This window comes from Pinus tabuliformis, chromosome 7 (assembly GCF_031772625.1).
Source record: "Pinus tabuliformis cultivar Carrire ecotype Pingquan chromosome 7, CPIR1, whole genome shotgun sequence".
Taxonomy (NCBI): domain Eukaryota; kingdom Viridiplantae; phylum Streptophyta; class Pinopsida; order Pinales; family Pinaceae; genus Pinus; species Pinus tabuliformis.
The window spans coordinates 132,560,824-132,574,459 of record NC_142293.1 but is presented as its reverse complement, the minus strand read 5'-3'; the positions used below and the strand labels follow the sequence as shown (position 1 = coordinate 132,574,459).

The 13,636-nt window shown below is 32.9% G+C and overlaps 1 protein-coding gene across 1 annotated transcript; it reads right to left on the bottom strand.

The window, feature by feature from the left end:
* Window positions 1-8,161: 8,161 nt before the first annotated feature.
* On the bottom strand, window positions 8,162-10,589 carry LOC149246112 (uncharacterized). Its single transcript, XM_089455642.1, has 2 exons — window positions 8,501-10,589; window positions 8,162-8,458 (listed from the first exon to the last, which is right to left on the bottom strand). The coding sequence occupies exon 1, from the start codon at window positions 9,755-9,757 to the stop codon at window positions 9,290-9,292; it is 468 nt and encodes a 155-aa protein (XP_089311768.1). The 5' UTR covers window positions 9,758-10,589; the 3' UTR covers window positions 8,162-8,458; window positions 8,501-9,289.
* Between the last annotated feature and the right edge of the window lie 3,047 nt (window positions 10,590-13,636).

The following is a 13,636-nucleotide window of genomic DNA, read 5'->3' as shown; positions in this document are numbered from 1 at the left end:
TATTCATAGTGTTTAATGAGAAGTTAGTAGGAAATTCATGTGTTACTTCTCCCTGTCAGTATTTCTCTGTTATATAATTGTCTTCTTCAATGTCTGAGAATGTTAGATTATGAGATGGGATTTCATTTATGCCCCTCTCTTAAATGATCAGTCATTAATATTTGTTATTCTATTGATCTATAAACTATGTTTTCCTTCAATCATATTTCTTCCAAAACTCTGAAACAATCAAAGGAATTGTGACTTTCATGATTTGTACAACCTTCCCATTGGAGCTGTGATCTCATTTGTTTAATAGCTAGAATCCATGCCCAATGGTTTTGAATATCACCCAACCAATTTATTCCTAGACCTAAATCTAGCCACCTGAACTCAATTGCACAAACAAATTCTACTACAATGACCATAGGGTAGTTGAGTTGTACAAAGATATCCCTCTCTGGGTTGAAGGGTCAGCTTCAACCTAAAAGAGGTTCTGAGGTTACCTTAGGGTTTTTCCCTACATCCAGGGTTTTCCCTGAGTGATAACACACATAATCACATATTTTATTAATGTATTATAATATTCTATAAGCGACCTTACATTAAATTCCTTTTCAATATTTCATATATTTTGATATTGTGCCAGTGTCATGATTGACAGCAAGTTGAGTAATGGTCTAGAAATTCAATTCCCCATTATTGATTTGTACAAGGTCATAATAATAAACTAGCCCACTTCATTCTTTCTAAACTTAATCCTAGGGTCCATAGGTGTATTAGTTTATTTAAAATCCATTTATTAAAATTTCTAAATGAGTTCATTGATATATGTGGTTTGAGATAGTTTTTTTTTTTTTTAGTGTATCTCAATCCTAAGATACTATCATAACACTTCAAATTGAAAGAGATAAGTGGATGACACTAATGTGAAATGATCCCATGGAAGAGAAGAGCTCATAAATTTGTTGAAGAACCTTAAATATCTAACTAATGACATTAAATTTCACAGTCAAGTTAGAGGAGAGTGGGAGGATTTCCTTAATTTTTTGGTCAGTAGGAAGCATAGTGAGACTATTGGCCATCAATTCTTTAGAAATAAAATACACTCTAAGAATTATCTCTGCATCAACTCTAATCACCACCGTATTCAAAAGATTGGGATCCATAGCAACTTGGCTATGAGGGAAGTTAGAACCTTATATGAGGAGCATCTTAAGCAATAACATTACCACCCTTCTTCTCCCTAGTGGTCTCATACCCTAGCATGAAAATAACACCCACAAAGAATTTTACTAGAGTTCAAATGAAAAAGGTTCAACCACAATTATTTTCCTTGTAGCTCATTTTATGAAAAAGATAGGATTCTTTGATTTTCTAACTTCGGTTTATGATGATCAATGAAATTCCATTCTTTATTATGAGATTAATATTAACATATTATGGAAATTATGAGTGAATGAGCTATTATTTTTAATCAATTAGAATGCGATATGGATGTGGAAATACAAAGGGAAAACTCATACATGATATATTTTTGGTGGAAGAATGTTATTGAAGAATCATTTCCTCTATTAAAATAAGTTGAATATCTTTATAGGTTCAATAACTGAGTGAAGGCTCCTCCCTCTCTTCCATTCACCCATATCCATTAATGAAAATTTGAATGGTGGAGAGTCGCTTAAGAAAAAAGAGATTTACTAAGAGAAAAAAAGAGTATTGATGAGGAGAAAGTTATCGCATCCTTCAAACGATCTATGGAGAGAATAAAAGATGGATGGATGTGTGATATTGAGCATTAATAAGGAGTAGATAGATATCCTTCTAAATCTATTTATATTATTGACTTGTTTGGTTGTCTAAGAAAACATAAAACTATTATTCAAGAAGATACACAAGGTTTGAGATGCAATCTAGAAGTGGATAATGAACTTGGGCTCACAATGTACATAGTAAATAGCACAAAGAGGAAGAGCATCTCTCAAGGACTAAAGAATGGAGAAGGTATGTCTTCTTATATTGTATGGGGGTAGTAGACTGAGTGCCAAGTGTTATGCTAGCTAAGAAATTGGATAAGGAACCCAATACTAACTTTCTTGGTTGCTTTTGGAAGTGTTTGGTAATGACGAATGTGATTTAAAAGCATTGACATACCTTCTTCTCCCTAATGGTCTCATACCCTAGCATGACAATAACATCCACAAAGGATTTTCCTTGAGTTCGAATGAAAAAGGTTTAACCACAGTTATTTTTCTTGGAGCTCATTTTATGAAAAAGATAAGATTCTTTGATTCTCTAACTTCGATTTATGATGATCAATGAAATTCCATTCTTTATTATGAGATTTATATTAACATCCTATGGAAATGATGAGTGAATGAGCTATTGTTTTTAATCAATTAGAATGCGATATGGATGTGGAAATACATAGGGAAATCTCATACATGGTTATTGAAGAATCATTTCCTCTATTCATATAGGTTTAATATCTTTATAGATTCAATATCTTGTGTTGGTTCAATGTCTTTATTTCTATTAATCAAGTACAATACATAAATCTATGCATATGGAGGCCTACCATATACAAAATTATATAAAAAATTATTTCATCTTCCAAAAAATCATTATAAATCACTTCAATATAAATGCCATTAAAAAATATTGAATAAACCACCTCACCTCCCCCTCTCAATTAGATATAAAATTCCTTTTTGTGTTGTCATTCTTTAGCTCTGAAATGTCAATTTTGTAAATTTTATCTCTAAACTTTAGTCATCTGTAATTAATTTCCATGTCACATTTTCCGTATTTCTTAGATATTATATATATATATATATATATATATATATATATATATATATATATATATATATATATATATATATATATATATATATATCTTACAAATAACTATACACTCATAAATTACAAATAACTTTTATATATGATTCATTAAATTAAAATAAATAACATGTTTAAAAAACACAAATATTTATTCACAAACACATGCTTTACCTAAGCTCTTTGGCAGCTTTTATCCATTTGACCAACAATAACTTGAAGAAAGATTTGAACAATAAACACGATAGAATGACAATGACATGTTATGGAAAAGGGCGCTCAGTCAATGATAGAGTTTTAATTAGTATAATATTAATTTTCAACCGGAATAATGAAAAGTATAATTCATAATTGTAAATTTAATTTATGATTATTTTTAAAAGAATTCTTTTATAAATCACTCATAAAATTAAAAATTATATAATATTTTTTCATGATTAATGTTTTTAAAACCTTTATTGGTATATTATTTTACTCTATTAATATATATTATATTTTAATATATTAATGTAATTTGTTTATTTAATATGAAAAATATTATGTAAATTATAAGAAAAATATTATCTAAATTATTTAATTATATATATATATATATATATATTCTTTTATATAAAATTATAAAAATAATCATATTGAATTTTTTTGGTAAATTTTAATCATAGTTTATGTGTTATTCCATTATAGTTGTTTTTATATTTGACATTATAAATCATAATTTTATTTATTAGAGTAATTTTCAGAAATATATATATATATATATATATATATATATATATATATATATTATTTTAAAACAAAAAAACATCTAGGGGAAAAAAGTTAAATTAACATGTTATTTAATTTTATAGGAGAAATTAATAAAATGATTTTAACATTGAACAAGGTGAATGAATTTACGAAATATGACAAGGATATTAAAAAGAAATATGATTCATTTAAATATAATTATTCCATACAAAAAAACTACATTCATTGTGATAGTATGGGTTCCCATTTGCCTCTCATTCTTGCTAATATAACATTGAGCAGGAAGACAGTAGAGTACACCATAACCCCATGGCTAAACACAAAATCTTGTTGAATGTGTATTGTTACTTGGTTTCAAGTTCGTTGTTACTATGTGAACTATTTGGCAGGTTAACTAATGATTCTTTTTATTATCCTATGTGCCTTTACTAGAATAATACTATTAATTTTCTCTTAAAGGCTTACTCTTTCTACTATGTTCATGGAAGGACCTTATATACATTGCAATTGGATGCTTCATAGTGTCAATTTACTTGCTTATCTCAAAGTTGTGTATAATATCTTATGTTGTTTATTGCATCCAAGGTAAATCTTTAAGTTATGGCATCCAAGCCTATGATCTGGATGGGGCTCCTACTCCACACATCGTGAGGTCTAATTGGGACTTCATATCGGGAAAACCCCTACTGTTGGTGGCATCTAAAACCATCAATATAAGGTATGGTCCCTTTGGCACACTGGAAAAGGTGGGTGATAATTCCTATCGACTTAGTTTACCACCATATATGCACATTTACTCAATTGTGAATGTAGATAATTGAAACTTTATGAGCCTTCCATCTTAGATCAGGGAGAGGAATAGGTCCTAACTTCTGTGGAGGATTTGGCACTAGATGTTGAGGTAGTGTTGATGTGGTGATGATAGAAGACATAGTTTTGCAGGAGACGTCCAAGACTACAAGATAGGGGTAATATGAAATTTGCAAGATTGGGTTGAAAGGATAACTTCTAGGCAAAGATAAATGGTACACCAAGGAGAAGGTGGAGGAAAATTCTCCTCACCTCATTCAGTAGAAGATTTTGGGGATCAAAAGCCTCCCAAAATGGAGAGGTGTGATCTCGATTGGATCATTATATTGTTTTTCATCCATTTCGATGCTTTAAGAGTGGAAAAAGTGAAGGATAAGCTCTGAGGAAAACTTTTACCAATGGGACCCACTTTAGCAAATTGTGGTCTGAAACCATCTAGGAGAATTTTGAGACATCACATGACATTTTTTGGGGTAAAAATTTTCCACTTTAGTGCAACACATTTTCATCATATTCTACACACAAATACGTTTCCAATGGTGCAAGAATCACATCAATCAGAGTTTGTATGCAAACTTTATGCCACTTAGAAGTTGACCTTCTTGTTTTCACCACCATAATTTGTGAGAATTTCATGTTAGCCCCCATTATTCATGAAAAAAGGGCTAACCACGTGATTATGACATAGAAGACTCTAGAAGAGTCTATATTGTAACTATGGTTAAGAGTTGAGGTAGTCAAACCTAACCAGTAGTAGGCTATTGGGCTTTGTTATAACTAGATCACTAGGAGGAAAAGGGATTTCACTCTTTTGAGTGCATTTGTTCCATATATGAGAAAAAATAGCCAAGAGGGATAAGACATAGAGCACACATAGAGGATTTGTGCATTGTAGTAGCCCGTAGGCCATAAACCATGCTTCTTTGTACTAGCAACAATATTCCTATTCAAAAAGAGTGAGCAGAGCAACCTTATCTTCTGGGTTTTCCTCCATAAAGGGTTTTCTAGGTCATATCTTGTGTCAAATGTGTGTGTGAGGTTTTGTTTCATTGTTCTCTATTTTCTACATAGTTTTAATTCACATGCATACACTATTAACAACTACATAGTTTTAATTCACATGCATACACTATTAACAATAATCCACAGATCTATAAATCTAATGGGAATTCCAACTGTAATAGTTTAGAATTTCAGATTTTAAATATAATTTTATCAAATATGTTGTGACGAACTGTTTATTTGAATATCCAGATAATTTACAAATTAAATTATATCAATAAACACTTAGAATGGAAAAGAGGCAAACCAAAATTAATGGTTAAATAGAAGAAGTTGATCAAATCACTCCTACCTATAAGGTATATACTTCCCAACAAAGAAAATATTCCTTAAAAAATTAACGAATTCACAACATCGTCTAAATTTGAATTAAATTCAAGTTTTCAGCAGAACATGATCAACCCAAAACTAGTTTTCTAGTTGCACATGGTTAATATCAGGGGAAGGTAATTCCTTTTGGTATAAATGATTCTCCAAAAATAAATGGATTATCTTTCGGGGAATCCCTCAGATATATATATATATATATATATATATATATATATATATATATATTCCAAGGGTTTAAAAGGACATACAAACCATTTGGAACAATTTTATGAGAGATTCTATAAATATTGGTTAGCATTATCTTAAAGTATGATGCATATAACTAGCACAGACGTAGAGTTTTTGGGATTTAAAACCTTTGCTCGATGTTATCCTTAATAAAACTCAATTACAAAGATTTCTTGGCTCCTTCAATTATACTAGAAATTTTTATCTAGGTTAAGGAAATGATACAATAGTCTTCTAGCAAATGAGTAAATAAAAACCCAACATAATGGACTCCAAATATGACATAGTTAGTAAGAAAAATCAAGTCCAAAATTGATAGCCTTTGTACATTAGCACTCTCCATAGTTAATGGGTGGTTTATTAATGAAACTACCGCATTTGAACAATGTTGGGGAGGAGTTATGATAGAAAAGATTGGAGAGGTTGAGGAAATATGCATGTATATATTTACTATATTTAATGTACTAGAGTCAATGTATCCATCGAATCACAATAAAACATTGATGGTTAAACTTAGAATTGCAAGACTCTGATTATATTTAAGTCCAATTGAATTCAGTACAAAAACATATTTGAAGCATATGAATGCTATGCTTAAGCATGAAAAAAAAGAAACAAGAAACAATGGAATTCTCAAGTGGTTTGGATTTCAGTATAAGGCTAGGAAAGAAATTTATTTGGTAATTAAGTTGATTCTAGAAAAAAGCTTGTATAAGTTCAATATTTTTATTTCCCCTATTTTAGTTTTTGTGGTTTATATTTCTCCATAGTAGTGCCCTTAATTTATTGCTTCTATTGGTTAAGTAGACAATATATTTACGTATATGGAGGTTGACATCTATAAAGTTTCATGTTACTCACATAACCGTGTTCTTCATTTTCGACAATAGAAACTTTATAAAACACCTCAATGTGAAACTTTATATTTACCTGAAGCCGAGGCGCGAAGTTGCTGGAGTAAGAAGGATTTCAGAACAATGTAATCGCCACAGTGCTGTGAGCGGCACAGTCACACTAAAATGAAAAATAGAATCAGTCGAAAAAGGGAAACACACCTCTTACAGATATCTCATCCGCCTTACCACATCGTGGCGCAATCTTAACCCTCGATCCGGAGCAGCCTCTTACCACCGTTCGATGGCTCGTTGGAGTTCGGGAAAGATCAGGCGCGAAATGGCAAGCCCAAGGTATCCGGCCGTATGGCGCTTGGAGCCCCGGGCACGCGTAGTCACATGGCGGGTTGCCAGCTGACCGTTCATCCATCCAAATGGACGATGGTGATGTTGCCAGCGGGTTCAACGCACAGTTTCGGATATCTTGGGATTATAAACTGAAGTTCGACAGCAATTGCCATAAATCCAGCATTTAAGATTGACAACCACTCCATGCGTTGTATAGATCCCGCATTTGCAACCGCAGAGTTGTATTATGCCATTACATCAAACTTTGTCAACGTTCAACTATTAACGAACCTTTGAAATGGGTGATAGCATTGAAAGGAGGCAAATATATAATCAGCATAACCATTATATAGAGTGTGTAAGTATGTGTGTAACCATATTTATGTATAAAAGCAAAACTTGAAACTGTGCTGCTCGATAAACCGAGACACATGTAGATATTACAAAAGTGTGTATTCAAGAAATATTAATATGGATCGCATGTATAGTTTATGCATGGTAGATAAACCAATTTACTTTACTTGTATAGCAAGGGAGTGTGACATGTTATTTTCATCCACTATAAAGTTTTTTCCTTAATTAAAAATTTATTTTTATTAAGTTAATCATTATTATATATATGTTTTTTTGTCCTAAACATTTTTAAACTATAATTTTATTTATTAAAAAATTGGTTACTTTCATAAATATTAAAAAAAACATATTTTAATTAGATGAAAAAGTATTTAATTTGTTATTCAAGTTAAAAAGCCAAAGGCCATGCAAGGAAAACATAGAAAAGGAGCTATGTGATTTTGGATAAAAAGAGGATAAAATGATTTTAAATTTAAAACATCAATTCAAACGAAAACAATCGTCAAAATGACTTCAAAGTATGACTGCAAGCTTCTTAAAAAGATTCCATACAAAAGCAACACTATGATTGAAAAGCAACACTATGATTCAATACAATACTTCCATACAAAAGCAACACTATGATTCCCATTTGCCTCTCACTCCAGCTAATATAGCATTGAGCAGGAATGCAGTAGAGTACACCATAACCCCGTGGCTAAACACCAAATCTACAAAGAAGCTGTTTATGAAACGTCTTTCTTTGTCCGTTGAATCATGCTTTAGTGGATAATAGTGCACTCTTTCTTTGCCCGTTGAATCCAACCTCACTCTATCATCGCGGTCACCCAGAAGATAACTACCAATTCCCCACTTGACCCAAATCAGAATATGGAGAGCACTATATACCCATCTCCCTTTCCCGGAGCTCTTCTGCATGCCCAAACCTTTTACTACTACGCAACCTGAGCTCTTCTGCATGCCCAAACCTTTTACTACTACTACGCAACCTGCTACAATGTATAGTATCTGCAGAACCATCATGCCACAAACCATACGAATCTTTTTCTTAATTTTATTTTCGCTTAATTCTCTTATTCCCATGCTAGATAGACCTTCTTTTGATGAAAACAGAAAAAGCAATCCCCAGGAGTCCATGAGCAAAGCAATCCCAATGCCCACTAATACTACAATCACTCTATATTTAGAGGGTGGCGTCGAGTGTATCACATACCCTTTGCCAACACTTCCTTCATTTGCAATCAATACAACCCAACCGATGGAGCAGATCAAGTTAACACACCCTACCACATACGCTAACGTTCTCACGCCTAGAATCTTACCTCTAAACCAAAGAACTTGGCAAACACTGCTCTGATTACACTTGATTCTACCCTCAGTCAGAAACGCATCGGCAGCAAAACCCGTTCCTTTACTATCAACAAGATAGTCGCGGACGACCCGTCTAGCGATGAGAGAGCTAGACAAACCATCCACTCTTAACCACCCTGTCAGTAAAACATTCACTATTATTTCGGAGTAGTCTTTAAAGCGACTTTTTGAAAGCCTTTCCGGTGATTTTTTCCGGTGAAAATCCGGCAGTAATTTATTGGAATCCAAGTTTGATAACGAATTTCTGCACAATGAAACCGTCCCAGGGGTTTTTCAGGGTGCTGAATCCGAATATGCAGTTAAAAAACCATTTTAACTGCAACAAATCATGATTTCATCTCAATTTCTTCCGCCGGATTCCGTCACCGGAATCTCAAAAAGTTGCATTATAGACAACTCCCATTATTTCTATAGATCTTTGCACTAATAACGAGAAACCGGTGTAGCTTTCTTCTATTAGGGCTGTTGTTACCCGCGCCCCTGATTCTCCGCTCCGATCGATGTATTTCTCCATACCCACGCATTCTCAACTTATCGCCATCAAGGAGACGAAACCAACCACCGGGAGGCTCAAGTATTTGACAGACGACATTAAGGGATTTCGCCCTGGATCCCTCCTCTGTCAACCTCTGCTGCACAGTGTCCTTGATATCAACATGTATTTCAGCACAGGATTCCGCCTTGGGCTCCCCCACTTTCAATCTCCGCGCAGCCTCAGCCTCAGCATCACTATCCTCCACTTGTATTTCACGGAATGTCGTAGCAGGGGATTCTTCACTACCGGATTCCTTCACATGCAACAGGCCCTGGTCACATATATCCAACTCCATAGGAAAGTAATTGAGCCGTGACATGCGCCGGAGATAGCCATATAAAAGGCGCACGGTAATGATTAGAGAAGAAAAAAAAAGACCCGCGGTGTTATATGGCTATCTCCAGCGCATGTCAGGCGCAATTACTTTCCTATGGAGTTGGATATAGGAACTGCCCCCATGGCAACCTCTTGTCAGGCACCCCTCAGATGGCAGTAGGCAGACGGAATCAGACAGCTGTTTCAGTGTTCCGGGTATCCTACGTGCGACCATCATTCTTATCTCTTCCTCCTCTGTCCACAACAAAATGCACCCGCAGGAATGCTGATGGCACTTGATCTTAGCCCAGTCATCGGTCGCCTCTCCGAGAGGAAGGCATTTGAGTAGGATGGAGTGGACACCATGTGAATATTGGATATACCTCATGAAATGTTTGATTGAAGGATCGGACGTGTTGTCTGACAACATTAGAACGGCGGCATCTTTATATTTCCTTCCACCATTACCATCAGCATTACCTTCAACTTCACCATCACCATTACATGTTGTCCATCCATGGTGTTCAGACTCATTTGTCTTCACGAGCTGGGGACCTCTATTGGTGGCCAGAACATCTCTGGCACCATTCTCGAGGTCGAGCCTCCCTCTTAATAGACTAGTAAAGAATACTGCGAGATTTCCTATGCAAGCAAATGCTACATCAGGAAAACTAACAGATCCGGAAATACCTTCACTGAACTCAAACTGTGCAAAGGCAATGCCACAAAGGCATGCGAAGCAGGCAACTGAGTTTATCGTTGCCAAGGAGCCATTTCAAAAGACAATATATAACACACAATTTCTCCCAACGTCTTGATAACAATAACTATTATTATTCCTCCCCTCCCATCAATAATATGAGCTAATTCCCTCCAACTATTTATAACAAAGTTGGACAGATTTAACATTCAAGTTTCCCGGGGATGAAGAGTAAAGTTATAACAGAGTTGCACACAGGTGGGACTACTGGTAAAACGATCAAAGTTTCCCGGAATCACGGATAAAGTAGCTTTGCTTGACGCCTAAGTCAAGTGTTTGAGACGATTGTTTCATTTGTTGAGGTTAGGGATATATCTCTAAATTCCAAGTGAAATTAAAGTTAAAGTTGAGATGATTATTGAACGCGAAGCTCGATAAAGATAATGTAATACCAGGTGGAGAGAGACTATGACAGTAACTTTGATAAAGAGACGAATAGAATAAATTCCCGTACGACCCCAGAGAATTCTATAGAAAATGATAATTATTTTTATTTTTATTTTTTTGTTTTGTGTTAATTTTTGGACAAATAAATTTCATGTAGGACCTAAAAGAATTCCAGAATAAAAATTTATATTTTTCTTTTTTCTTTTGACTCAATTCTTAAAAAATTATATTCTGGCTAAGAATTAAGAAAATTCGAGACAAAATCATGATATAGAAAATGAAAAGCTTAAGAATTTATCTTTGAATGTGTTTTTTAAAGAAAATAATTTTTTTATAAAACTTAAAAAAAAAAATCCATAAAAAAACTATAAAATAAAGATCATAAATCCCTATAATATTAAAAAAAAATCCATAAAAATTAAGATGTTACTTTAATATTTTCCACTCAAAGTTTTAGTTTCCATAAAGATTTATATCTTATTAATGTATTTACAATAGAATATATTTACTTCTTTAAACCAATAATTTTTTAACAACTATTTTTAATTAATTTTATAATTTAATTTTAATATTTAATTAGAATAATCACAATTATAATAACATAAAATATATATATTTTTTTAATATAATAAAAAACATATCATATTATTTTTTTAATTATAATAAGAAAACCTATCATAACTATTTTCATATAGCAAAATAAAACTCTAAAAAATTTCTAAAATACATCTTGGATTTATAAAAAGCATTTATAATTATAATAATTGTAATAAATTTAACGTATATTTATTTATTTTGATTTGAAAATTATAAAACATTTTTAATTATATTCTTGAATATTATTTATATTTATATATATATATATATTTAATTTGAAAATTATTATATTTTTACTAAAACTTTTTAAACCAAACATGCATAACAGAATAACAAAAAACAAACATGCATACCAGAAAAACTAAAAGCAATGGTAGAAATAATGAGTCATGAAAACTCAAAAGATGAGATATATGTTGTTATTGATGTATGAAAAGAGACAGAGGTTTACTTATGAGTTTGATGTCATGTATACCTGTTAATAATGTATGGTTGTATGAGAGACAAAGTTTTTCTTAAGTTATTGATTAAGAATGATGAGTAGAGGATAAGATGGAGTTTGAGTGCTAGGGTTTAGCAATGTTTTGTATTTATATTGTGTAGAGACAATTATATGGATCAAGTCTCAAAATTGTAAAACGAGGAATATAAATGTTTGAGTGCAAAGTTCACGGGCCTGGTTTGAAAATGGATGAAATGTTGTCAATAAAGATTTGAAGGTTAGGGTCTTCAATGGGCAAGTGGTGGCTTGTTGATTCAGGGAATGGTGGCTCCTTCATGTTGCAGCTTGAGAAATTAAGAGTGGTGGTTTCCTAGGAAACTACTAGAGGTTGGGGCTTGCAGAATGTTGGGATTTGTGTATAGTTGGAAGTGGTGGCTTCCATTACGTATTGGCTTAGAGTGAGTGATGGCCTGCGTGCATCGCAAGTTAGGGCTTACACACTCATGGTGGCTAGTGCATGATGTAAAGAAGATTTATTAATAAGAAGAAGACAATGATAAGAAGACAATGTTTTTTCTCTCAAAAGTGTTTCCACCTAACATCTAGTGCTTATGTGTATGTGTTCATGTGTTGATTTCATCTTTATATTGTGTTTATGATGTATGCATGCAATATTTGATGATTAAATATATGATGCTAGTCAACTATGATTGAATTAGTTAATGGTTTGTAAAGAAAAGGGAAAATTTGTTATCCATCAAGCAAAATACTATTTTACCCCCTCCCCCCTCTTAGTATTGTCAATTTCCCAACAATTGGTATCAGAGTGGGTGTCTTTGGGTGCAAATCAATCGCTAGAAGGTAGATTTGGTGAAATTTTACAAAAAAAAAAGTAACTTCGATGGATCATCAAGGAGTGTCAATACTCAGTGCTACAAATTATCAAGTATTGCATGAAAAGGTTAAATCTAAATTATTATATTATGGATCTGACATTTAGAAGATAGTGTGTGAAGGTTGTGGAAAAGAACCTATCCCAACAAAAGTGATGCAGCAGAATGCCCAACTGAAATGTTTGATATATGATCATCTCCCTAATATAGATCTAGAGAAGATAGTGGATATGACATCCACTAAATAAATATGGGATAGATTCTAGGTGTTGTATGGAGGCAACAACATTAGCAACAATAGAGAGCAAGAGAACAATAACAAAAAGAAAATGAAGAAGAAGGCCTCTCAAAGGGAAGAGTCACAACCTAATGAGGTCCATCCCCCTAGTGTGAGTTCCATAGCTAATATTCAAGTGAAGAAATTAGAAGATGAAGATGAAAGAGAAATAGATGTATTGCAGCAACATGGATCTGAAGGTAAAAGTGTCGATGAGTTATTTCTAAATTATGCATTAGACAGTTCTGAGAATAACCATTCATATCTGATAAGTTAGGATGATGATATAATGGTTCTTAAAGTTGAACTTGAGTAAGTTATGATTGTGATTAATAAAATATCCATTGAAGTAGGGAAACTAACTACTGTGAACAAAGATCAAGTAAATTTGATGTAGACTTTGTATGAAAATGAGAATGAGCTTAGAGAATAAATAGTGAGTTTGAAGATCTAATTGTAGGAGTTTAAAAGGATTGAAGATGTGATGAGAAGCCAACAAAAAAAAATAAAAAAATATTGTATTAAAA